This window comes from Lepidochelys kempii, chromosome 11 (genome assembly GCF_965140265.1).
Source record: "Lepidochelys kempii isolate rLepKem1 chromosome 11, rLepKem1.hap2, whole genome shotgun sequence".
Classification (NCBI taxonomy): Eukaryota; Metazoa; Chordata; order Testudines; family Cheloniidae; genus Lepidochelys; species Lepidochelys kempii.
Window position 1 is genome coordinate 13,421,262 of NC_133266.1, and position 25,566 is coordinate 13,446,827.

A 25,566-nucleotide genomic window follows, 5' to 3' on the forward strand; every position below is an offset into this window, starting at 1 on the left:
TGACGACAAGGGAGCAAGCAGAGTTTGGCCCCAGGAGCTGAATGGGCACATAGGTGTGGGTTTGTGGTCCCTGATTTTGATCTCGGTAATGCGCCGTGTAAATCAGAGTGACGCCATTAACTGATTGACGTGAGAGAGACTGCTGCCCCGGCTAGGGTTCTTACAGCCAGTGGGTGGTGGTCGCTTGCGGCATCAACAGTGAGCATTGTCTTCCTGTCGTCTGGCTTCGTTGTTATCTGCTTGCACTGAGGCTGAGTTATGGTTGACCTGGGAACCATCTGACACTTTTCTGAGTTGTATATATTTAAATTCTCACCCATAACATTGCATTCAAGTATTATTTTGCATTGAAATGTTTTACTATTTTAAGATAAATTAATATATCACCCATGCATCTGAGATTTTAAAGTGTGGCGTTCCCGATATTTTCGTGTTGGTATATTTTACATGTTTGGGCTAGGGTTGCCAATTTTGGTTGGATGTATTCCTGGACGTCTCATCACATGACATAATCTTTAATTAAAGATTAATCTTTTAGTCTTGGAGACTCCAAGCCAATCCTGGAAGATGGGCAACACTAGTTTTGGGCCCAAATCCTGCAGTGAGCTTTGTGGGGGAATACTTTTGCATCTGTGTGGATCCCCAGTGAAGTCAGTTGTGCAGAGTTCTGCTCATGAAGAACTCCTTGTGGGATCAGGGCCTTGAATGTGTGTAGATGCATTTACTGAAATGGTCGCAGATGCATTTTTCTGAACATACTTGAAATCATTTGGGTAAATATGACCGCATGTATCTCACTGTGCAGATGCGCCTATGCTACTGTGTGCAGTTGCATAACTGCTCCTGGTGTGCTAGCACATCAGCAACACTGCCTGTATTTAATATCCCCTCAAGGGCTTCTATGAACCTGGCCCTGAGGTATTCCTTGATGGCCTCCATGATCTGATGACCTGATTCTCTTCTTACACCTGTGAAAATCAAGAGTCACTCCACTGATACACAACTGATTTAAGTGAGAGGAGATTTGATATTGTGCCTTACTTACATCGGTGATGGTAGCTGATTGTGCTTTTGTTGTTAATGAGCTACACAGCATTTGTGTTTCGCTTTTAGAAACAAAGTTTTCCAAGATTTAGAAGCATTTGGACCTGGGGTTTTGATTTTGTCTAGTACTGAAATTAGGGTCCGGAGAAGACCAGCAGGGGGACAGAATAACATAGCCTTAATGCAGTTTTAGAGACCAAATTGCAGAAGTTTCCATTTAGCAGAAGTTTGACTCTACACCTCACCCCCCTGCATGCTTTGCATTTCCAAAAGGGCAAAGATGGGTTGCAGAAATTAAAGAGGACATTGTTCAACATTTCCAATTAAATGATATGGGCTCCTGGAGGCAGTTAAAGCAGTATTTAGGGGTTGGTTGATTAGCAGTTTCTCAACTAAAGAATGAAAGAGCTCAAGAAAAAACAGAATCAGAACAGAAGCTAAAAAGGTTACAAGATAGTCATAAAAATACAGGCTCAGAAGAAAAAAAATTAACTAATATTAGCAGGAAATTGAATATGATGACAAATCCCATTGAAAAAGCCTTTAGGTATGCAAAGCAGATGTTTTATGAAAAATGAAATAAAAATGATAGGCTATTAGCATGAAAGCTTAGAGGAATTCAAGAGCAACATATTATTCCATCAATTAAGAAAAATCAGCAAAAGCTAGTTACACACCTGAATGAAATATGTGCTGTTTTTGCTGCTTATTATAAAAATCTCTAAACTTGAGATACTCCAAGCTTTGAAGTTATTCAAAAATATCTGGAAGTAGCAGGTTTACCAAAGATGAGAAAAATCCATTTAAGAAATAACAGAAGAAGACATCCTAGAGGCAGTAGCAAGTATGAAAAGTGGTAAAACTCCAGGACCTGATGGCTTTTTAGCTGAATTTTACAAGGTATTTAAGGAGTTATTAGTGGGTCCTTTGAGAGAGGAATTCCAAGACTTGTTGTTAGGGGAGGAACTTCTACAACTTATGAAAGAAGCTACTGTGAAAGTTTTCCCCTAAAGAAGGAAAAGACCTTACCTTGTGCAGTTCCTTTAGGCCCTCTGCTGTATTGTGAAATTAAGATTTTAGCAAAAATACTAACTAGCTGATTGCAGTTTATGCTCTTAGCTTATATAAATCCAGATCAAACTGGATTAATTAAGGATAGACAAATGTCAGACAATTTTCAGAGAGTACTTGGAATCATTCATAATGCCAGATCAAAAAAATCAATTTCTCTTGTTATCACTAGGTGCCTTTGGCAGAATAGAGAGGAACTTCCTATTTCAAGTCCTGTCACATGTGGACTTTGGCCACCAGTTCCTTAAATGCATAACTGCTCTTTACATCAGCCCAAAAGCAGTGGTGCGGATTAATGGGATTAAATCTCCCCTTTTTGAATTAAGCTAAGGGATTAGGCAGTGATGTCCATTGTCTCCTTTACTTTTTGCACCTGCTATGGAGCCTTTTGCACAGAGGACAAGGAATAACTATTCAGTAAAGAAACTTTTCTGTTTTAGAGATCAAAACTCATTTTTATTGGTCCACTCTTCCCTGGTACCAGTACTTTCAAGTCAGGCACTATGTTTCTTATCTTTCTAGAAAATGTGTTTTAAACAGAAAGCTAACCTTAATAAAGTGGTCAATTAGGAAACAAAAAAATAACTAATTTATATCAACCTGTGCAGACAGCTTTCCTAATAGAAAGTTGTCCATATGAGGCCCTCTGGGAAAAGGCACTGGATAGACAAGTTACCCCAGAGAAATCGGGTTTGATCTGGAAAAGAGGACTAGCATCCTCAGTGTTCCAGTGGTACCTCACACCAGTCAGGTTAAAAATAAACATATAGACTGAATAGGGATAAATGTTGGAGAAATTGTGGTGAAAGAGGAGATTTTTTGCCTATATGGTGGAAATGTCTAGTCATTAGGGAGTATTGGGCTGCAGTTCATAATCAAATATCACAAATTATTGGATACTTATTACCAAATGATCCTTTGGTAATCCTCCTGGGGCTTCGTAGTGGAAATGGTCACACAAAAGTAAATGAAGAATTAATCTCTCACCTGCTAGTAGCTGCTTGGCTATTAGCAGCCTCTCATTGGAAAAAAATAAAATAGCCCAACCATTGAGGAAAGGTTCAAAAATATGGGAAACTGTGTTGATGGAAAAATTAACACACCAATTCTGTACCCAACAAAATACACAGAGGATAGATAGATAGATACTTACATATTTAGTCACCTTTTATTCAGTACTCGGACAAAATACATTCACTTGCAAAAAGCTCAACCCACCTGTCCATTTTTTTTTTAACATTAGCATTTGATAGACATACCTGGTCTGTTAAATATGTGCAGATAGAGATTTTACTCAATTTAATAAAATCATTAGAAATGACATAAGTACAGCAGTGATGCTCACTGTGTAATATGGTAGCACCCTGTGAAATAGAAAGATATGATGTTTATATATTACTGTATATCTCTTTAAACAAAAGCAAACTGTTGTAATGATTGTTTTATTGCTGATGTTTACATGGCAAGAATTTGTAAACTTGTTAAAACTTATTAAATAAATAGTGGGGGGTTTTCTAAAGAAAGAAATTAGGGCCTAGAGTAACATCTGGATTTGGATCAGAACCCCATCAAATTGTGGCTCATCTAGATGAAGACATTTGGTCTTCAGAAAATGAACAGTTGGCATAAGTTATTGATATTGCTAAAGCTAGACTTCAGCTCCAAAAACAGAACGCTCTAGCACTTGAGTTCAATGAGAACTTGTGAAACTGCTGGTAGCAGCAGGAGAGTGAGTTTGTGTGTGTATGGGGGTGGGGGGGATGTGAGAAAACCTGGATTTGTGCTGGAAATGGCCCACCTTAATTATGCACATTGTAGGGAGAATGGTCACTTTGGATGAGCTATTACCAGCAGGATAGTGAGTTTGTGTGTGTGGTTTTTGGGAGGGGGGTGAAGGGGTGAGAGAACCTGGATTTGTGCAGGAAATGGCCCAACTTTATTATCATGCACATTGTGTAAAGAGTTGTCACTTTGGATGGGCTATCACCAGCAGGAGAGTGAATTTGTGTGGGGGGGTGGAGGGTGAGAAAACCTGGATTTGTGCTGGAAATGGCCCACCTGATGATCACTTTAGATAAGCTATTACCAGCTGGACAGTGGGGTGGGAGGAGGTATTTTTTCATATTCTCTGTGTGTATATATAAAGTCTGCTGCAGTTTCCACGGCATGCATCCGATGAAGTGAGCTGTAGCTCACGAAAGCTCATGCTCAAATAAATTGGTTAGTCTCTAAGGTGCCACAAGTACTCCTTTTCTTTTTGCTGGTAGCTGCTTACACATCCTAGCTAGTACAGGGCACCATATCACTTGTCCTTCCTCCTCCCCTACTGTCTCACTCACTGCATTACAATAGGCAGCAGCTGAGTCCTATGACTCCAAATGGGCAATGTTTTAGTTTTAATCTACCTCAGTCATTGTAATGATAGCAGGTGGTTAAACCCAGATTTATGTTACTATATAAATTGTCAGGAGAAACAAGGACATGATAAGGATCAAGCCTCAGACTTTTAACTAGCACAGACATTCGTAATGGATGTGCTAATTTAACACTTTACTGTCCTGTGATGCTGATTCCCTGCTCAATATACTTTGTAGGATAAGGAGTTCTGAAACCTGCACATGATGGCCTTTGACTTGCTAAACTCTTCATGTAGCAGAAGTATAAAAATCTCACCTGGGCATGAATGCGAAGAGTTCTATAGCAGTTATCTCAGTCGGTTCCTTGATTGCTTACAGGTTTCAGAGTAGCAGCCGTGTTAGTCTGTATCCGCAAAAAGAAAAGGAGTACTTGTGGCACCTTAGAGACTAACACATTTATTTGAGCATAAGCTTTCATGAGCTACAGCTCACTTCATCGGATGCATGCAGTGGAAAATACAGTGGGGAGATTTATATACACAGAGAACATGAAACAGTGGGTGTTACCATACACACTGTAATGAGAGTGATCAGGTAAGGTGAGCTATTACCAGCAGGAGAGCGGGGGAGAAAAAACCTTTTGTAGTGATAATCAAGGTGGGCCATTTCCAGCAGTTGACAAGAACGTGTGAGGAACAGTAGAGGGGAAAATAAACATGGGGAAATAGTTTTACTTTGTGTAATGACCTGTCCACTCCCAGTCTTTATTCAAGCCTAAAGTAATGGTGTCCAGTTTGCAAATTAATTCCAATTCAGCAGTCTCTTGTTGGAGTCTGTTTTTGCAGTTTTTTTGTTGAAGAATTGCAACTTTTAGGTTTGTAATCGAGTGACCAGAGAGATTGAAGTGTTCTCTGACTGGTTTTTGAATGTTATAATTCCTGACATCTGATTTGTGTCCATTTATCCTTTTACATAGAGACTGTCTGGTTTGGCCAATGTACATGGCAGAGGGGCATTGCTGGCACATGATGGCATATATCACATTGGTAGATATGCAGGTGAATGAGCCTCTGATAGTATGGCTGATGTGATTAGGCCCCGTGATGGTGTCCCCTGAATAGATATGTGGACACAGTTGGCAACGGGCTTTGTTGCAAGGATAGGTTCCTGGGTTAGTTGTTTTGTTGTCGGAAAACACTTCAGTCTCTTTGGTCACTCGATTACAGACCTAAAAGTGGCAATTCTTCAACAAAAAAACTTCAAATCCAGACTCCAGCAAGAAACTGTTGAATTGGAATTCATTTGCAAACTGGATACAATTAACTTAGGCTTGAATAGAGACTGGGAGTGGATATGTCATTACACAAAGTAAAACGATTTCCCCTTGTTTATTCCACCCCCCCTCCCCCCCACTGTTCCTCAGACGCTCTTGTCAACTGCTGGAAATGGCCCACCTTGATTATCACTACAAAAGGTTTTTTTTCTCTCCTGCTGGTAATAGCTCACCTTACCTGATCACTTTCGTTACAGTGTGTATGGTAACACCCATTGTTTCATGTTCTCTGTGCATATAAAATCTCCCCACTGTATTTTCCACTGAATGCATCCGATGAAGTGAGCTGTAGCTCACGAAAACTTATGCTCAAATAAATGTGTTAGTCTCTAAGGTGCCACAAGGACTCCACAAGTCCTCCTTGTCTTTTTGCGGATACAGACTAATATGGCCGCTACTCTGAAACCTGTCAAAATAAGATGCTGAGCCTGCAGGCTGAGACTCCTGTTGACAGTCATCTGGGGGCACCATGGCAACCTGCCTGGAGGGTTCCAGGGGAGTTAGGAAAAGTCTGTTGGGAAAGGCAGTTAGACCGTGGGTGCTGGAGCTGGAGGGGAGGAGAGGGCTCAGTGGGGTTGGGGAGGAGAAGGGGCTTGAAGATGGGGAACATGATGAAGATGCTGGTAAGTGACCAGGAAGAAAGGAGAGTCAAAGAAATATTGGGGGGCAAGGGTGCCAGAGTCAGGGTATTTAAGGGAGTAAGGATATTGGAGGGATTACTCCTGAGGAGGGACAGGGAGAAAACATAAACAAATGATCAGAACATCAAATTAACTTCTCTTGGTTATGTTATCCACTTCAGGAAGCTACCTACCCCAAACTGAAACATGCTCCATGTGGGAAAAATAACCAACATGGCCAGGGAATGTGCTGGGATGAATCTTGCAGGGCCAGATTCACCCCAGTGGAATCGTATTGACCTCAGTGGAGTTGTAGCAGGGATTATTTTGTCCCCTCAGTATTTCCCTGGTGATGTGTAGGAAGTCAATAAAATTGCACTGGGTGGTTTGGCCTTGCAAGATTCAACCCAGCTAATGTGAAGGGGGCAGAGTCTTTCAGTATTGTGTTAAATTAAATGTGTAAGTAGTGTAGTATAAATATATATTGAAGTTTTTATTTCTCCTTTCCCCAAAATAAATGCTCCATGATTTTTAATGAAACATTTGTGTGTGTGTGCACATCAGTTTGATCATAGGTTGAATAACAGGAATCGGTTCACATAAACGTTTTTGAACAGTGGTTTGTAGAAGTTCCACTGTATATCAGCGTTATTAATTATTTAGGAATGTGTTTATATTATAGGCGGAGCTGGTAGCACAGCTTATTATTAAATTTGTTTGACATTTCCCATTATAAGACTGTGGTTTCATTTGCTTGTAACTTTGCCAATCTTTAACCATTCAGGCAGAAATTTTCCATGATGGATGTCTGTCACAGGCTGATTTTTGTTTTTTGTTTGGAAAATTTCAGCCAAAATGTTGAGCCATTTCCAAGAACAAGGCTAGGGAAAAATACATTGCCTTTTAATGTATTGAATGTTAAGAAGATTATTGTTGTAATGTTAAGAAAATTTAGGTGACCTTTTCTTTGAAAAGCTGTAGCTCTCCTAGGGCTTGGAACAAGGACTTGAAATTTGGCAGGAAAGTGGCCTTCTGTCCTTTTGCCATCCTTGTGAAAATCTGTCCACATTTGGCTAAATTATAAACCTTTGAAAAATCTTAGTTTGCACATGCTCACTAGAGTGTATATTTATATGTATCTGTAATATAATATGTTTAATTTTTTCCCCTTACTTTTTGTATTATTTCACAGACGTCCAATCCAGTGACCTGTGAGGAAGATTACGATTCAGGTAGGCTTCTTTCTTTTCATGTTACAGAGCAGACTTGAATTTATACCCTTCTTTTTTGAACTGAAATTTCACTTCAGCCAGGGTGGATTTGATTTAAATCATGATTTAAAATTTGTTAAAATTGTTTTTAACTAAAATAGTTAAATGAAATATTAAAAAAAAATTAAATAGACTATGTCAGCCAGGTCAACATGAGAAACTTAAAATATTGGCTTCTGCAGCTAACTCAGTCGTCTTCACCTTCATTTTCCTGTTTGTTCATAATCTGGAAAAGGAAAAACAAGTTTTCCTGCTTTTTCAGGTCCCAAACAATTTCTCAATTTGGAATGTTTCAGAGGAACAGCCGTGTTAGTCTGTATTCGCAAAAAGAAAAGGAGTACTTGTGGCACCTTAGAGACTAACCAATTTATTTGAGCATGAGCTTTCGTGAGCTACAGCTCACTTCATCAGATGTTTACCGTGGAAACTGCAGCAGACTTTATATACACACAGAAATCATGAAACAATACCTCCTCCCACCCCACTGTCCTGCTGGTAATAGCTTATCTAAAGTGATCAACAGGTGGGACATTTCCAGCACAAATCCAGGTTTTCTCACCCTCCACCCCCCCACACAAATTCACTCTCCTGCTGGTGCTAGCCCATCCAAAGTGACAACTAAGACAGGTTTCAGAGGAATGAAATTTGGAATGAATTAGTCCAAAGTAAGAAAATATTCTTTCTACACCAGCAGAAGAAGCTACTGCTGATAAAAGTGAGATTATCACTTCAACAGTCTCTGAATCCAAGTTCACTGGTGTGACTTTCTTTAAAACATCATCAGCAAACATATATTTCTTGAATGGTTCACCCTTAGTTCTGAAGTTTATTATAGTTGGCATTATGGAGGGATGATTGCTGGATGTCCATGTCATCGCCAACTCCTCTTCTTCAGCAGTTAAGGTTTGACCCTGATACCGAGTATCGAGAATATTTGCAAGAAAATGAGCTGGAGATAGTGCTTGTCCCATTCGATTCTGTAATGCTTGTAATTTAACTCTGTCATTGCATATTTCTCTTTTTAAGATCTCGCTCAGTTCCTTCCAAGTTTCAACAGCGTCTGCAATAAAACAGCTAGTTCCCTGCATTTTGTTCAAGGCTACAGAAATGGGCTTCAGGGTACTCAGCATGTGTTCAACTTTTCTCTTAATCCTAATGTTGGGAACTTTGGCTGTGACAGTGCCATCTGTTTTTTCACAATTTTGTTCACAAACTGTCATCAGATTAAGCCAGTTCTTGATATAGTGCTGAAAACAGTCCACTACTGAGTTCCATCGCACGTCTTGTGGGAGAGTTAGCTTGGTTCCTCCCACTTTTTTCAGAGCAGCTGCTGAAAAGTGGTTGTTTTGCAATTTCAACATTAGCCTTTATTTCTGGACCACTGAAGTCTTTGGCTAGGAGGTGCATCAAATGAGCACTGCAACCGTATGTTATTAGTTTGGGACTCTCTTGTAAATAATTTCTTCTCACCTTGGATACGTTTTCAGCATTGTCTGTGACCAAGCTTTGTACTAGACATTTGCATTTTTTTTCATAGTTTGTTATAGCTTTTACTGCTACTTCTTGTAAGCATTCTGCTGTGAGTGCATTTCCTGATGTATCAGTTCCCTTCTTCTGTTGGCACACAAGCACATACAACAGGATTTTGCTCCACCCATCAAGACTCAGGTTAACAATTTTAACCCTCTAGACCTTTTGCACACTGCTCAATTTCTCTTTCACACACTTTATCCAGCAGTTTGCCTGCGACATCTGCTCTGTTGGGTGGACTTTGTCCTAGTCTTAATGGCTGAACCATGTTAATGAAGTGTGGGTTCTCAGTCATATGGAAAGGAGAGTTTGTTGCATAAACAAACCAGGCAATTTTTTTCATCAATTATCTCGTTTTGTAATCTGGTTCTTATCACAAATTTATCTATGGTTGTTTCTGGTTGATGGAGATTTATTTTTCTTTTTGCTACAGGTGATATACTGTGGCTATGTGACATACATGATGTAACGATGCTGGTTCTGGTGGGACCCAACTGAGAGTGCCAATTCAGGACAAATTGCTTAAAGCAGGGCAGTTACAGCCCAAGGCTTGGGTTTCTGTGCATACCAAGGCAAACCAAACCAGCCAAACAGAGAAGACTTTGGTTTTACCCCACTGGCTAACCATAAGTCACACAAGGAATTCCCTTAGACACTCCAGTTTCCCAGTATCACCACCAGTGCCACTCGTTATGGGGAAAAAGGTTATGAAAACCAATACCCCAGTAAAAGAAAAGAGGTTCTCCTGATCCCAAAGGACTAAGCCCCAGACCCAGGTCAAGATACAAGTTAGATCTTACCCACAAATCACGCTGTTGCCAATTCTTTAGAATCTAAAATCTAAAGGTTTATTCATAAAACGAAAAAGATATAGATGAGAGCTAGAATTGATTAAATGGAATCAATTACATACAGTAATGGCAAAATTCTTGGTTCAGGCTTGTAGCAGTGATAGAATAAACTGCAGGTTCAAATCAAGTCTCTGGAGTACATCTACAGCTGGGATTGGTCATTCAGTCCTTTGTTTAGAGCTTCCATTTGCAGCAAAGTCCCTCCAGAGGCAAGAAGCAGGATTGAAGACAAGATGGAGGAGCTGCAGCAGCCTTTTATAGTCTCTTGTCATGTGGCTTCTCTTTCTTTGTTCCAAAGACAAGCATTCGGGCATATGGCAAGATAAAACCTTAGAGTTCTGTCCATAGGCATGTCCCTGCAAACCTTGCTGAGTGACAAGGTGTATCTGCCTTCTTTCAGTGGGTCAGTTGTATAGCTGATGGTCCTTAATGGGCCATCAAGCGGGCTAGGCAGAGCTGACACCAACTTGTCTGGGGTGTCACCCAGAAGCATAGCACAGAGCTTCTCAAAGCTGGTCCGCCACTTGTTCAGGGAAAGCCCCTGGCGGGCTGGGTCGGTTTGTTTACCTGCCGCGTCCGCAGGTTTGCCCGATCGTGGCTCCCACTGGCTGCGGTTCAGCGCTCCAGGCCAATGGGGGCTGTGGGAAGGGCGGCCAGCTCAGCCCGTGCTGCTTCCCGCAGCCCCCATTGGCCTGGAGCCGCGAACCATGGCCAGTGGGAGCCGCGATCAGCTGAACCTGCAGACGTGGCAGGTAAACAAACCGGCCCGGCCCGCCAGGGACTTTCCCTGAGCAAGCGGTGGACCGGCTTTGAGAACCACTGGCATAGCATATGTTTGAAATACAGACAGTATAGAGCCAAAATTCCTAACTTCAACTACAAAAATGATACACACAAACAGATAGCATAATTATAACCAGCAAACCATAACCTTGTCTTAGACACCTTATTTGACCCCCTTTATACAAGATTTGGTGCCTCTACAGGACCTTGGTTGCAACAATGATTTATATGGTCCCAGTTTGTGAATAACATCACACATGATGTGAGTGAAACACTATCATTGTCAGATAACTCTGAAATTATAGAAAATTATAGTGATCTTGAAGGTGGATAGTCTTCAGAATCCTGTATGTTGAGGATGGATTCTCCTAAACAAAATAAGTCAATGCAGTTATTTAATTATTATTACCAAATTGCTCATTTAGTATTACTCATTGCATTCACTGACACTCAGTACTACTTTAAAGGTGAAATTGTAAAGGGAAGATCTGCCTGTTTCAGCTATTTATTTTTTGTATCACAACTGCATCTAAAATGATAGTACCATAGAGTAACAACTATATTTTTTGCTCAAACATGAGAATTCAAGAATAGTCCAGAAGGAAGACAGGCAGTCCTTAAGAAAGAAGTATGAAATAAAAAAGTTTACCAACCTGAAGATCCTGCATGTTCAGACATGTTCCTTTCATCATCTTCAATGCAGCTTTCCTCCTGAGAAGGAACACTTCTCATGATGTTGTTTCATTTGGGCAACCAGGCCCTGCATTTCTTTGTTGCACTGTTTGCATTTTGCACGCATGCCTGTCTTACCCACAGGTAGAGGAACTTCATTAAAATATTTCCAAACTGGGTCTCTTTTACGGCCTGCTGCCATTATAGGTTTCCCCTTTTAGTGAGAGAATGGTATGGTAGATCTCAACTCAATGAAGGCTACACTCAGAAAGACCTCAAGACTTCTGGAATATGCTGCTCAAACAGTTTCACTTTTGTTTCTACTGCTTGTCCCTCCCTTCTCACATTTATCTCCAGACTTCTTCTTCTTGTCCAGATCTATTCTGCCCCCAACAATCTTCTATTCATTGAATTTTTTGAAACTTTGCACTTTTAGAGAGAGGTAAGGGATCGACTCTGTGTACACAAATTTGCAGAGGGACAGTAGGGTTGAAATCTGTTATATCTCACCTCTCTCTATTATTTATTTATTTTAAAACATTTTTGCTGTTAACAAGCATGTTATCTCTGGAGACACAAATCCACAGTTTGAGAACTGAAAAACTAAGCATCTCTGATCGTATCTTCTAGACTGAGCACTGAGTCCCATTGGGTAGATAGAAAGATTACCTAAATAATCTATACAGAACCCCTGGAACCCCATAAGATTGCATCTTTACTCCGTGAACTATTGGAACTCATTTACAAAACTTTTCTTAAACTTTACATGAATATATTGTCTCATACTATAGAATTAGAGTTTATAATCCCTATTCCATGATGAGATACCTTTGAGTTATAATGTATCCGATTTAAAAATTTTTTTTTTAAATCATTGATTTTTACCCACCCTGACTGCAGCTAAAACAAGTAAAGTTGAAAGCATGCAAATGGTTTAGTTGAAAGCAAACCAAAATGTATGACTTGGATAAGGATGTCAATTTTATGTTTCGTTAGTTTTATGTGGTTTCTTCACACCTTTAAAAGTAGTGTGCTAAAGAAAAGATGTTTTGATGGAAAGCCATTTAAATTCAGTGCACCTTACTAACAATGATAGGCAGAACAGTCTATTTTTAGACTACAACTGTGCAGAGAAATAGGTACTGTAGCTCAGCTGAAAAGTGTGGTAAACTCATGCAAATTGTAAGGATTTACACAAAAAAGTTAACAAGATACCTACTGTATATAGGCGCCGACTTCTACTGATGCCAGTGGGTGCTCGCCACTCCTCTACCCCTGTCCTGACTCCACCCCTGCCCCGCCCCCTCCTGCTCCCATTCCAACCTCTTACCCAAAGTGCCTGCCCCAACTCCGCCCCATTCTGACTCTTTCCCCAATTCCATGCCTCTTCCCCACCTTCTCCCCTGAGCGTGCCATTTTCCCATTCCTCCCTGCTCCCTCCTAGAGCTTGCTACAGCTGTTTGGCAGCGGCAAGTGCTCGGAAGTAGGCGGAGGAACGGGGACGCAGCGTGCTCAGGGGAAGAGGTAGAGACGAGGCAGAGCGGAGGTGAGGGGGGCAGGCAGGGTGGGGAACTTGGCTGCCGGTGGGTGCAGAGCACCCACTCATTTTCCCCTGTGAGTGCTCCGGCACCTATGCTACTGTGTGTAGTTCTATAGAAATCTACCAACACAGAAGAATATATATCTCTGGGGATTAGTAATGGTATAAAGACCTTTGCAGCTCTTCATTGCTAGTTCTATCCAGCATAGGCGCCAACTTCTCCTGGCGCCAGTGGGTGCTTGACCCCCGGTCCCGCCTGGACTCCGCCCCTGCCCCGCCCCCATTCCAACCCTTTCCCCAAAGTCCCTGCCTCAACTCAGCCCCCTCCCTGCCCCTATTGGACTCCTTCTCCAAATCCCTGTCCCGGCCCCGCCTTTTTCCCGCCTCCTCCCCTGAGTGCGCCACGTTCCCGCTCCTCCCCCTCCCTCCCACAGCTTGTTACGTCGCAAAACAGCTGTTTTGCAGCGGCAAGCGCTGGGAGGAGAATTGGGGATGCAGCACGCTCAGGGAAGGAGGCGGACCGGAGGTGGAGGTGAGCTGGGGTAGGGGGCAGGTGGGGAGCTTGGTTGCCAGTGAGTGCAGAGCACCCACCAATTTTTCTCAGTGTGGTCATGCGCAGTGCTGGGAGAGAGCTCTCCCAGTGCTCCTGGTAATCCATCTCCACAAGGGGATTAGTTCCGAGTGCTGGGAGCATGGCTCCCAGCGCTCAGAACCTGTCTACACTAGCGCTTTAATGTGCTCAGTCTTGCTGCTCTCAGGGGGGTGATTTTTCCCACCCCTGAGCAAGCAAGTTAGAGCACTATAAAATGTAAGTGTAGACATACCCTAAGGTAGAGTGGGAGAAGAGAAGACTATGACAAGGGAAAATTACTTACTGATCATTCCTTTTATCATTGCAAGTCAGTTTAAAAAATAATGATTGAAAGCTTTAAAATATGCTGTGCTTTAAAAATGTGTTTGACATTAGATCACTGCATTTCTCTTAATTGTTTTATTATCTAGTATCCAGCATGGAAACTGAGGAGGAAAGCTTAACAATTCCCATCAGTAAAGATGTTTATGAAATCCTTACAAAACGAGAGAGCTGTCTACGTGACCTCCTTGAGAAGAAGTTTGGTTGTATATCTCTTCTTAAGAGTATAAGATGTCCTCTTGAAGTATACAGGAAAAGCCTGAAGGAAGGAATTGAGATATCTGTTTGGATGGATGATCTGACAAGACATAACGCTGATGCTTTGGTCAATGCAGCCAATGAACATCTGCAGCATATTGGAGGCCTTGCTCTTGCCCTGGTGAAAGCTGGTGGGCCAGAAATTAAACAAGAGAGTAAACGTTATATTGAGCGCCATGGAACACTCACTACTGGTCAAATAGCGGTAACAGGTGGAGGCAGGCTTTCTTGTAAGAAAATTATCCACACAGTAGGTCCAAGATGGTCTGTATATCAAAGTCAGAGATGTTGTCAAATACTTGAAGCAGCTATTATAAATGTTCTGCATTATGTTAATGCTCCAGAGAATAATATAAAGTCTGTGGCTATCCCTGCAGTGAGCTCAGGAATTTTTGGCTTCCCACTAGATTTATGTGCTCACGTGATTGTAAAGACTATAAAGAATTTTGTGGAGCTAGCTCCATTATTTGGCTGGGTCAAAGAAATCCACTTGGTGAACCTTGCTGAGCCCACAGTTGCAGCAATGAAAATGGCCTGTGAAAAGCTGCTGGGCAGGAGTGACATCAACGCACTTCAGGAGACTCCACCAGCTTCAGCAAACCAGCTTCCAGATTCGATCACAATCAATGGTCTCCACCTACATATCATAAGAGGACAAATTGAAGATCAGAAAGTAAGTCATCACAGTGGACCCTGAGGACCCTGATCTTGTAAAGTGCTGAGTGTGGAGTTGCATCCCAGCACCTTGCAGGATTGGATCCTAAGAGATTAGAGGGCATGTTGTATTGATCCAGTATATATGCATCTTGCCCTCTTGTCTTTAGTCACCCAACGTTAGAATCGGTGGACCAATACAATATATACCCAGGTGTCTTCTTATAATATGTCTTTTGAGTTTGAAAAGTTTTCTTTCTGAGTGAGCCCTGCTAGGACAGGATAGAAGACAGCAACAGATAGAATAAAGTTATTGACTGTCCTGACTCTGTTAACATTTACTTTTTTTATGTAATATTTTAATAGTTAACATTTTTTCATGTATCCCCAAGAAGTTTACTCTCCTAGTTCCTATCATGACCTGGTTTTTTTTTTTTCCCCTGGGATGGGACGAATGCTCCTCTGAAGACGTCTATACTACTGGCTAAATTGGCACTGCTGCGATTGATGCAGCAATGTTGATTTGGCTGGTCTGGTGAAGACCTGCTAAGTTGATTGGAGAGCATTCTACAAAACATCGAAAGAAGCATGTAGTGTAGACGTCCCTTAAAAGGTGAAGTTTCTGGGTGGATGGAGTTTTTATAAGAAAAATTCCACCAGCTGCACAGGTACATTTGAAGTGGGGATCTGACTGCAGTGCAGGTAGAATATCCCTTCACCTGAAGTGAAATATACTGAAAGCTTGTGTTGTTTTCTTCCAGACTGCAATTATTGTTAATTCTGTGGTCATAAATGATGATCTGTCAAGAGGAAACATTTCAAGAGCAATTCTGCAAAAAGCAGGCTCATCTCTTCAGCAAGAATTTCTGTTTGAGTTACAAAAACTTCCTCCATCTTGTGAGAAATTCATATTGACAAAAGGATACAATCTGGCCTGCAAGTCTGTGCTCCACGTAGTATGGTCATCACAAAACAGCAGTGATTCACGCAAGGTGATGTTCTGTTAGAGAAGATTTTCACTCCTCTTCTTAATGTCAAAAAGTAAAATAAGGTGTAAAACTCTCCTTTTTTTTCTGCAGGTACTAAAAACTGCAATGTCAAGATGTTTGCTTAAGATTCAGGAGTATCCATTTCCTTCAATTTCCTTCCCAGTAATTGGATCTGGAGTATTACATTTGCCAAAGGATGAAGTGGCAAATATTATGATTGACGAAGTTTTAAGCTTTGCAAAGGAACATCCTGGAAGGAAGTTAGATGTGTATTTTGTGATCCATCCAAATAACAGTTTTGTCTACAAGGTAAGGTATTTAGTGTTAACTATAAGTAGAAGAACTCACAATAATCATGAAGAAAGTTTCCTTGAATTTCTACAAGCTAAAGTACTTTACATACCAAACTATATGTAACATTTGTAACAATAGATAGCAAGCCTCTGGTGTGTCTTGTGAAGAAACCCAGAGGAAGATCAAACCTGGTGAGGTTGGACTGGGAATTTGATTGACATCCTTCCCTGAAAGAGACAATAAATGGCGTCCTGGCAGGGGATAGGAATCAGCCTATGTAAGAAACAGATCCCCCCGGAATATGAATTCTAGTCTAGCGTGGCAGGGTGCTATCCCCTCTTTTGCCCAGTTGCCAGCTTGCTTCCTGCTGCATGGCTCCGCGGAAGGGAAAATGTGCAGATGGTGTGTCTCTGCTGGTTCAATTGGCAGGAACTCCAGATAAACTCTGACTGAAATCCACCAGTCCCCTGGGGAACTTACTTAGTTGTCTTCCTATCCATAGCCCCAACAGCATGGCTGTCACGTAGGCCTCCTGCAGTTCTTGGGGCTGGCAGGGAGTATACAGTGAAGGTGTTGCTTCCCACTTACCGGGGACTTTCTAAAGTACTTCTGCTGAAGTTATGCCATGGAAAATGCATTTAGCAAATTCTGTCTAATCATCTCCTGTAGCAATGTAGTGTTACAAAGGACTTTGCCTTCTATGGTGGACCAGGCTGTAGGCACATGAGGCCAAATTGTCTGCTGATGATTTCAGTGGAACTGTCCCAGTTTATGTCAGCAGAGAATTTGGCCCAGGTGATTTATACATGGCTGTTTTAGGTATCCATATATTATAAAAATATAATTATAAATTGATGCTGTTCTTGTTGAACCCAAACCTCCGACTGACCTCAGTAGGTGAGGAGTGAGCCTGTATACTGTAGCAAAAGTAATATTCGGCACAATAGAGTGTGGGCTGGCAAAAAGGTTACATTATGCTCTTGCTTCTGCTCTGAAAGGCTATCGTGGAAAATTGAATCATACTCAGGACCAAATTCAGATGTGAAGTGTAATGTATCAGTAACTGGGTGTAAGGGAGTCTGAACATAATTTACATGCTGAAGATCTGGAAAAAGGGGTAGCCACTCCTACCCTCTTGGTCCTTCCTGTTAGTTGCTTTTCCTGATACATCATCTCTTCCATGCCATTGATGTGTAGGTTACATCAATTTTGACTCCTAGAGTCAAATAAATGGACTTATACCAACTCATTGACATGTAACTTACACTACCTTGCGTGTAAACTCTGATATTGCCCCTCAGTTTTAGAAATATTTACAATAAGAATTTCCAAGTTTAATTACAGTGACTTTTACTCCTCTATGCTTTAGATCTATAGTGCAGTTGCTTCATTTTTTTGTCAGTATAATTCAGTGTAAAATCTTATTTTCTAATGTAGTATTAATTTGCAATGTACTTTTCATGGCATTTGAAGATGATTTTTATCATTTTTTCTGTGTGTCAGAACACTGACAAATTACACTTGGTTATCATTTGTCTCCGTGTTTTCTTGGACCACATGCTCACACTGCCAGTTGTTTCACTAATATGCCAAAAGCTGTCCTCTTCTCGCCACAGGCCTTGAAGGCTAAAAACCAACATGAGTAGTGTATTTTCACTGCTCAGGGAGGTCAGTCTGCAGGAAGCCCAAACCCACTGCACAGAACAGTGCTCCTCAATGGTTTTCCACATGAGACTATGGAGAGGAGCTTTGTGAGTTAGCTAAGGGGATAGTCAGTGCCTCAATGCGCAGCATGGATCCATCAGCATAAAACCGTAAGTAGAAGAAATTGCTTCTGCTCTGGCCCATAAGCTATAATAGTAGCCACAGCCTGGCCACGTGGGTTCCCCACATATTATCTCCACATGGAACTGGAGAGAGTGCCACCCATGCATGCCGTCCATGTCCCTGTACAAAGCCCTGGAACCAGGTTTGGCACAGGAGACCAGCATCAGGCCCTGTGTTTAAGGAGACTGACTAAAACTGCTTTCCCAACAGAAATCTGGAGAGACAGACTCTGTTCATTTGTGAGTGGTTTAACACATAGCTGGTTGTAAATGGATTCTAAATCTTTCTTTGTCAAGGCTTTCCAAACCAAGTTTGATTCAGCTAAAAGCAAACTGGGAGAAGATGTGAAATGCAACAAAAGTGACGATTTGGGTAAGTAAGGAGCACAAAGGGTGAGTAAAGTTCTGAAAATTATACTCTCATAATAAATATCTGGTGTCTGGGGGTGAAATCATCACACAGGAGCTCTGTGTTTAGTTTTTGACTTGTTTCATTGTTTGTCAGACTGGGTGATAAGAGGTGAAGAAGACAAGACTGGTTTTGATATAATGGGGAAAATGTGTTACCTCTTCTAAAATTGTGTTTTGGAAAACTTGTTTTAGTATTACTATATTTAGACTCCTTTTTACTTACCGGATTCTCATTCATGTAAACAAAAATGTAACTGTTGATCTAACTATTCAACTCTTCAGACGCTTTGCAGTCTTTTGCCCCTTGAAGAACCCATGTCATTGACATTGATGTTATCAAGAGTTAGGGCTGAATACTGATCTTTGGGTTTGCTAGTTCAAAAGCAGGATTTCTTAAATGTGAATACAAACTGGAGGACAGCTGAGCTTTGACAGTTATCAATTATTCTCTCTAATCAATCATCTTCATCCCAGTTCCTTCCATTTCAGGAGCCAATGGGTATGGTAAATTGTTGACACAGAAAGTTCTAACTACTCTGCTTTGGCACCTTCATTCCAGCTCTTGCAAACAGATATAGAACATGATCAGCACCATCCTTCTGTAGAACATAGGTTTTGTTGTATCAGACTCAGATCCTTGCTGCCTCCAGCAGTGTTTGGGTAGCTGATACTTCAGAGGAAGGCGACCCTTCTGGCCTCCAATAACTCACCTAGCCATTTGTGCCATGCCTTTTCTGGGGCAAGAGGAGTTCCTTTCTGATCCTGACGCACAAGTTTTAATCAGCTTATGCATTCTGGCTTGAATGGCTACAAGTCTAGTTAGTGACCATGAAATTATCTAGCCAGTCCTTTCCTCAGCCTAGTTAATTGTCACTGATCCAGTGAACAAAAATAAACTTTGACTAGTTCAAATCAAGAGAGAGACCAACAGAACCCTTTAAGTTAGGTATGGTGGGGCTTGATTCAGCCCTTGCGATACCCCAACTCTGAGGGAGGGAGGGAGGGTGCCCCCTGAATGTATCTTTGGGATATGCTATTAGAAACAGATATAATCTAGGCCTGAATTGTGCCCTGTGCTTTGGTTTCTAATGAATCTGAAAGGGCTCCATGTGAAAATCATCATCACTGGTTGATCTGAGAGAAAGCTCTACCAGAGGTCCCCTGCTGAGAGGACATGAACACAACTGTCCCTGTTCAGCATGGTGGTGATCAAAGTTGTTTCCTTATTTTTTTCTCAGTTTTCCTTGAACCATGCCCAGAAGTTTGTACATCTGACTTTAACTTTAAAATGATAATTAAGCTTTGGGGGACGTTGGCTGAGTGCATTTTAGCTACTATAAAGTTCCAGAGCTTATTCTATATGTTTAATTAACAGTAAAACCTGCACTGGCAATAGGCAGTGCCCTGTCTTTAGTTAACACTTCGGAGTTTCCAGTACAGTTTTGTTCAACTTTTCGCCTTGTCCTGTGAGATGCTGAACACCGTCAGTACCAACTGCAATCAGTGGGAGTTGATGGCACAAAGTACTTCATGTGATTGGGCCCTGGTGCCAAAGGGTAAAATTTTAGTTCAAGAGATGAGGATGGCATCATGGGTTAGCATTCCTTCCCTCCTTGTAGGCAGGCGAGTTGTATTTGTTTTGTGCCTCCTACGTTCAAATGATTGCTGGCAGCACTCCAGCCCATTGCCATTTATTTCTATCAATAGACTCTTTATTACAAGCTGTCAAGGTTCCTCCCCCACTCTGAACTCTAGGGTACAGATGTGGGGACCTGCATGAAAAAACCTCCTAAGCTTATCTTTACCAGCTCAGGTCAAAACTTCCCCAAGGTACAAAATATTCCCCCCCTTGTCCTTGGACTGGCCGCTACCACCACCAAACTAATACTGGTTACTGGGGAAGAGCTGTTTGGACGCGTCCTTCCCCCCAAAATACTTCCCAAAACCTTGCACCCCACTTCCTGGACAAGGTTTGGTAAAAAGCCTCACCAATTTGCCTAGGTGACTACAGACCCAGACCCTTGGATCTTAAGAACAATGAACAATCCTCCCAACACTTGCACCCCCCCTTTCCTGGGAAATGTTGGATAAAAAGCCTCACCAATTTGCATAGGTGACCACAGACCCAAACCCTTGGATCTGAGAACAATGAAAAAGCATTCAGTGTTTTACAAGAAGACTTTTAATAAAAAATAGAAGTAAATAGAAATAAAGAAATCCCCCCTGTAAAATCAGGATGGTAGATATCTTACAGGGTAATTAGATTCAAAAACATAGAGAACCCCTCTAGGCAAAACCTTAAGTTACAAAAAAGACACACAGACAGGGACAGTCATTCTATTCAGCACAGTTCTTTTCTCAGCCATTTAAAGACATCATAAACTAACACGTACCTAGCTAGATTACTTACTAAAAGTTCTAAGACTCCATTCCTGTTCTGTCCCTGGCCAGAGCAGCATACAGACAGACACAGACCCTTTGTTTCTCTCCCTCCTCCCAGCTTTTGAAAATATCTTGTCTCCTCATTGGTCATTTTGGTCAGGTGCCAGCGAGGTTTCCTTTAGCTTCTTAACCCTTTACAGGTGAGAGGAGCTTTCCCCTGGCCAGGAGGGATTTCAAAGGGGTTTACCCTTCCCTTTATATTTATGACACAAGCTGAGAATGTTGTCATTTGAAACATATTCTAGCTAGCTAATGCAAAGTGAGTGTGAATGAAACATATTGATTTTAGCAGTGATTTACATTGTATTTAAAAAAAAAAATCCAGGGAGTACACAGATGTAGTTAAAATGCAAAAAGTACTTCATTTATCCAGAGCCAAACACCAGAAGGGATTTAAAAGGGCTCCTTTGTGAGTAGGACAGTGTCCTCTCCTTCACTTCCCTGTAGAACTACAGTGTATTCTCTTAACACACAAACAGTCCTAACTAGAGACTTAAAAGCAAGATTTATGGTTTCAGTCTGTGTAAATATTTAATTTCATCATCTCCAGTGTCTCCTGAAATAGCAGCTTCTGTTTAAACCACACATTAGAGGAATGTGGAAAAACATGAAAATTAAGAACAAGTTTCTAAATGGCTCACAGAAGAGGAACTACCATTTAATTTGACTTCAAAATGTAAAGATATTATACACGTGGGATGAAACTGTATTTATTAATTATTACTAAGGCCAAATCCTGGTCCCACATAAATCAATGAGAGATTTGCCATTGACTTTAATAGGAGTGGAATTAGGCCCTTAAATGGAGATTTTCAAAGGCAGAATTGAAAGTTAATGGGAGTTACATGCCCAACTGCCATTTATATCTTTAAAAATCTACCCCTTAGTGTCTATTGTCATATCCCCATTCTGAATGTACCATAAGGGCAGTAAGGTTTCCTTGTGCTGCAAAATCTCAGGCTGCATATAGAAACTTGTGACAGTACTTGTGAACTTTTCAGTCTACTAGTTGTACTTATATAATCAGTATTTCTTTCAGGGTCACACTCTGACAGACAAACGGAGACAGAGAATAAAAAAACTGGACCGGCCATTGAACTTATTGGAAACCGCTGTGAAGCACTGGAAGCAGCAAAAATATGGATCAAAAACATAATGCAAGTCCAGGAAAGTCACCTTATCGTTATAGAAAACAATCACATTTTTAACCTTAGCAAAAAAGATCATGCAGAACTGTCTCGTCTGCAGCGTTTCGGTGTATCCATATCGGAAGAAGTGGTTGGTGGAAAGGCAAGATTAGAGATTCAAGGTCCTCCTGGTGCTGTAATTGATGCGGTGTTCATGATTGAAAATTTACTGTGTGATGTGCAAGAGAATAATAGAGCCAAACAAGAGGAACTGCTGCTGTCAGAGGGTCAGTGTGGTTAAGTGAATAAAAACAAATATGAAGCGGAGAATATGTATGTGGCTTACCAATATTTAGATGAGCTTGTATTTCAGTTTGTATGTATGATGAATATACAGTAGGGTCTGATTAGTCTGTGTGCTTAGATACTATGGTAATAGGCACTGTGCAAAGCCTTGAAAGACCACGTGTTAGTTTGTTGACTTCAGTTGATTCACTGGGCAAGGTTCCAGTGGGTTGCAGTTTATTTCACTGGGCTAGTCATGCTATTTGAGGCGGACGTGACTGTGCTGCCAATCCTCACTCTGGGAGTTCCGCTAGGAAAGGCAGCCTAACGGCCCAGCCATCTGAGGCTCCCTGGGAGATGTGTTGAATCAGTGCATACCCTTGCTGAACTGGTCCTGCATACTTTGTAGGTTGCTTGCTGCCACTCCCCTCCTGCCAGCACACCTAGTGCTATCAGCGTCCCACAGATAGTTGCTCTGGTCGGAGTGAATCAGACCCTTTGACTTCAATATAGAAATTACTGAAGTCAATTAATTTATTTCAGTGGAGTTACAATAAGAATGAATTTGAAACCTGTACCAAATACTGCCTCAAAGGGCAACTTCCTGTCTTTGAAATATCCCCTTTTTCCAGGTCAGTTTTATTTGGCCTGTAGTTAAAAGCCTATTAGGCAACCATTTTTCCTGGTCATTTTGATGGTCATTTAAGATGGGTTCCGTTGTATAAAAGATAGATACACAAATGCAGAGCTATATAATGGAGATGATACATCCTGTGTCTCTTCTGTTTCTGACTTTTCGTTGGTTCCTTTAGTAGAACTTGATTTAACAGGCATAATATATTCAGCAAATTTAAATGTAAGCTATAACGTCCTTAGCAAAGTTGAATCACTTAAAGAATTTCTAGATCTGGACAGATAGTTATTTTATTTAAATGTACAAGAGTGTAAAAAGGTGCTGTAGTGTCCATATCCAAAGTTCATTGAACTCAGTAGAAGCTTTTTCACTGACTTCAGTGAGCTCTGGATCAAGCTCCAAGTGTCCTTGATGTTTTTTAAAACAGAAATCTTAAAATTAAAACTAATTTAGCAGTAAACTCATGACTTACTGGCAATAACCAGTTGACCCTTATAGCACAAAAGAATGCACAGTATCCCAGCCTCCCTCAACAGACCTCCTAAGTCATCACTGCCCTTATCAAAGGTCTCTGTAAAGGAGGAGCCTTGATTCAGATGACCCAAATAGCTTGCTTCAGAGAATATGTAACGCTCTTCTTTGTTAACTAAGCAACCAAAATAAACTATTAACTTCCTCCTCCACTGACTTTGTTGCATTTAGGGTGAGTTTAACAAGCTAAAAGTCTTAAATTATTATTAAATATCCTGCTACTTGTATCCAGGCCAACTGGAAACTGATTATCCTCCAGAAAGACTCCGAGACAAGACAAGGGGTACCAAAATGCGTTACCAGATCTCTCCAGTAGAATCATACTGCCAGGAATTCAAGGACCGAGAAAAAATATTTGAAAAAGCTGGGCTTCGTGTTCTCAAGGTAAAGAGAGTATCCTTGGTAAAATGAATCTTAAGGTATCAGACATTTATAAGAACCTGGATGCAATTAATAAGGATACATTTTTAAAAAAGAACAAGATCAAAATCAGTTGGCTCCTTATAATACTTGAATGAACTTTTGTGAAATTGCAAATGAAACCTAGATTTATTGCTCAATTAAGATGACTGTTTAAAAAAGTTACAGCTGATACATCTTTTTGAGTGAATTAAATCTTCATTTACTGTTTCAGAAGGTACTATATGTTTATTTTATATTTTGCAGCCTCAAGTCCTCAGTTATAGCAAATTCTCAGGGATCAAGGGGTTTATTCTGCTCCTGATGTAGTCAGTAGTAGATTCCAGGCTCTACTTTAATCACAAAGGGAACATGAAGATGTATAGCATATACATAGAGAAATATAAGTCTCTGTAGTAGATATATTCTCTGTGGGGAGGAGGGAGCATTATCTAATGGTATAGCAGGTAACTAGAAGCCAGGACTTTTAGATTCTGTTTCTAGTTCTATCACTGACTCCCTGTATGACCTTGGTCAAGTGCATTGACATCTCTGTCTTATTGGAAGAGAGATTGAAGCAACAGGGACTATTTCATTTAGAGGGGAGATGATGCAGAGGACACATGATAAAGATATACAGAACAATGAATGGTGTAAAGAAGGTAAATCGGACACTTCTATTTACCATCTCATAATACAAGAACAATTAAATTGAAAGGCAGCTACTATAAATCTGATAAAAGAAAATTCTATTTTACACATTTCACAGTTGGCCTGTGGAATTAATTGCCACAATGTATCATTGAGGTCAAGAGCTCAGCAGGATTCAAAATAGGATTGTACAGTGCTATGGATATGAAATCATTCACAGTTCCAGTAGATAAGATTACTTAAACAAATAAACAAACAAACCCCATCCTCTGTGATGCAGAACTGTGCCTGAAAGGCACAATTCAGTCCAAAGACTTTTCTCAGTGTGGACTTGATCTTATGAGAGATTGAATAACTTTAACTCTCACTGAAGTCAGGACCCTCACAGGATACTCTCAGCCCCTGGCTGGATCAGGTCCTAACCACATACGCAACTCTCATTAACATTTATGGTTGTTACTTACATCTGTACAACACAACTCACCCATTAGAAATCACTGGAACAGGGCACAGTGGTGCTCCTATTGACTTCAATGAGAAGCACTGGGGTCATGGTACTTTTTCTCCTGAGCAATTGCACACTTTAGATATATGCAGGCTGTGCTACTGATTAGCTCAAAATGAAAAAAAAAAATGCTTGTTAAATTGAAGATTGTAAATTATAATAGTGACAGCGTGTGCTTTCAGTGGTATGGATCTATAACTGTCTGTTTATACTACTCTGTTGTTGTTTATATTACAGATAGAAAAAATACATAATCCTGTTTTATCAGCTGCCTTCCAACGGATTAAAAAATGTGTAGAAGGAAAAACTGTTGGCAAGCAGATATGCCATAGATTGTACCAGCGTGTTCCCGCTCAGTTCTGTAGCTTGGTATGCAGAGCTGGATTTCAGAGAACATACTCCCCTCCACGAGGTAGTTTACTGCTTTCGTCTTTTACAATGCTGTTGAAAGATTGCAGAAACATGCCATTAATAGTGTTTATATAATTCTGCTCCAAACAATAATGTAGCCATTCGACATGTGTCAGTTTGCTAGTATTGCTCCATACAGAAGAGTAAGGACTGGACCAGTGGTT

General features: G+C 40.9%; 1 protein-coding gene across 3 annotated transcripts in view; it reads left to right on the plus strand.

The window, feature by feature from the left end:
* Positions 1-25,566, plus strand: part of PARP9 (poly(ADP-ribose) polymerase family member 9) — a 33,696-nt gene that overhangs the window by 261 nt on the left and 7,869 nt on the right. The window contains exons 1-9 of one of the 3 annotated variants that reach the window (XM_073305204.1): positions 16-55; positions 7,618-7,657; positions 14,075-14,916; positions 15,659-15,889; positions 15,977-16,195; positions 18,304-18,379; positions 21,899-22,273; positions 23,669-23,820; positions 25,229-25,403. In XM_073305204.1, coding sequence (XP_073161305.1) covers positions 14,083-14,916; positions 15,659-15,889; positions 15,977-16,195; positions 18,304-18,379; positions 21,899-22,273; positions 23,669-23,820; positions 25,229-25,403 — 2,062 coding nt within the window. In that variant the 5' untranslated portion in view covers positions 16-55; positions 7,618-7,657; positions 14,075-14,082. Of the gene's footprint in view, positions 1-15; positions 56-894; positions 1,013-7,617; positions 7,658-14,074; positions 14,917-15,658; positions 15,890-15,976; positions 16,196-18,303; positions 18,380-21,898; positions 22,274-23,668; positions 23,821-25,228; positions 25,404-25,566 lie in introns of those variants that run through there. The other 2 variants (XM_073305203.1, XM_073305202.1) reach the window with 2 other exon arrangements.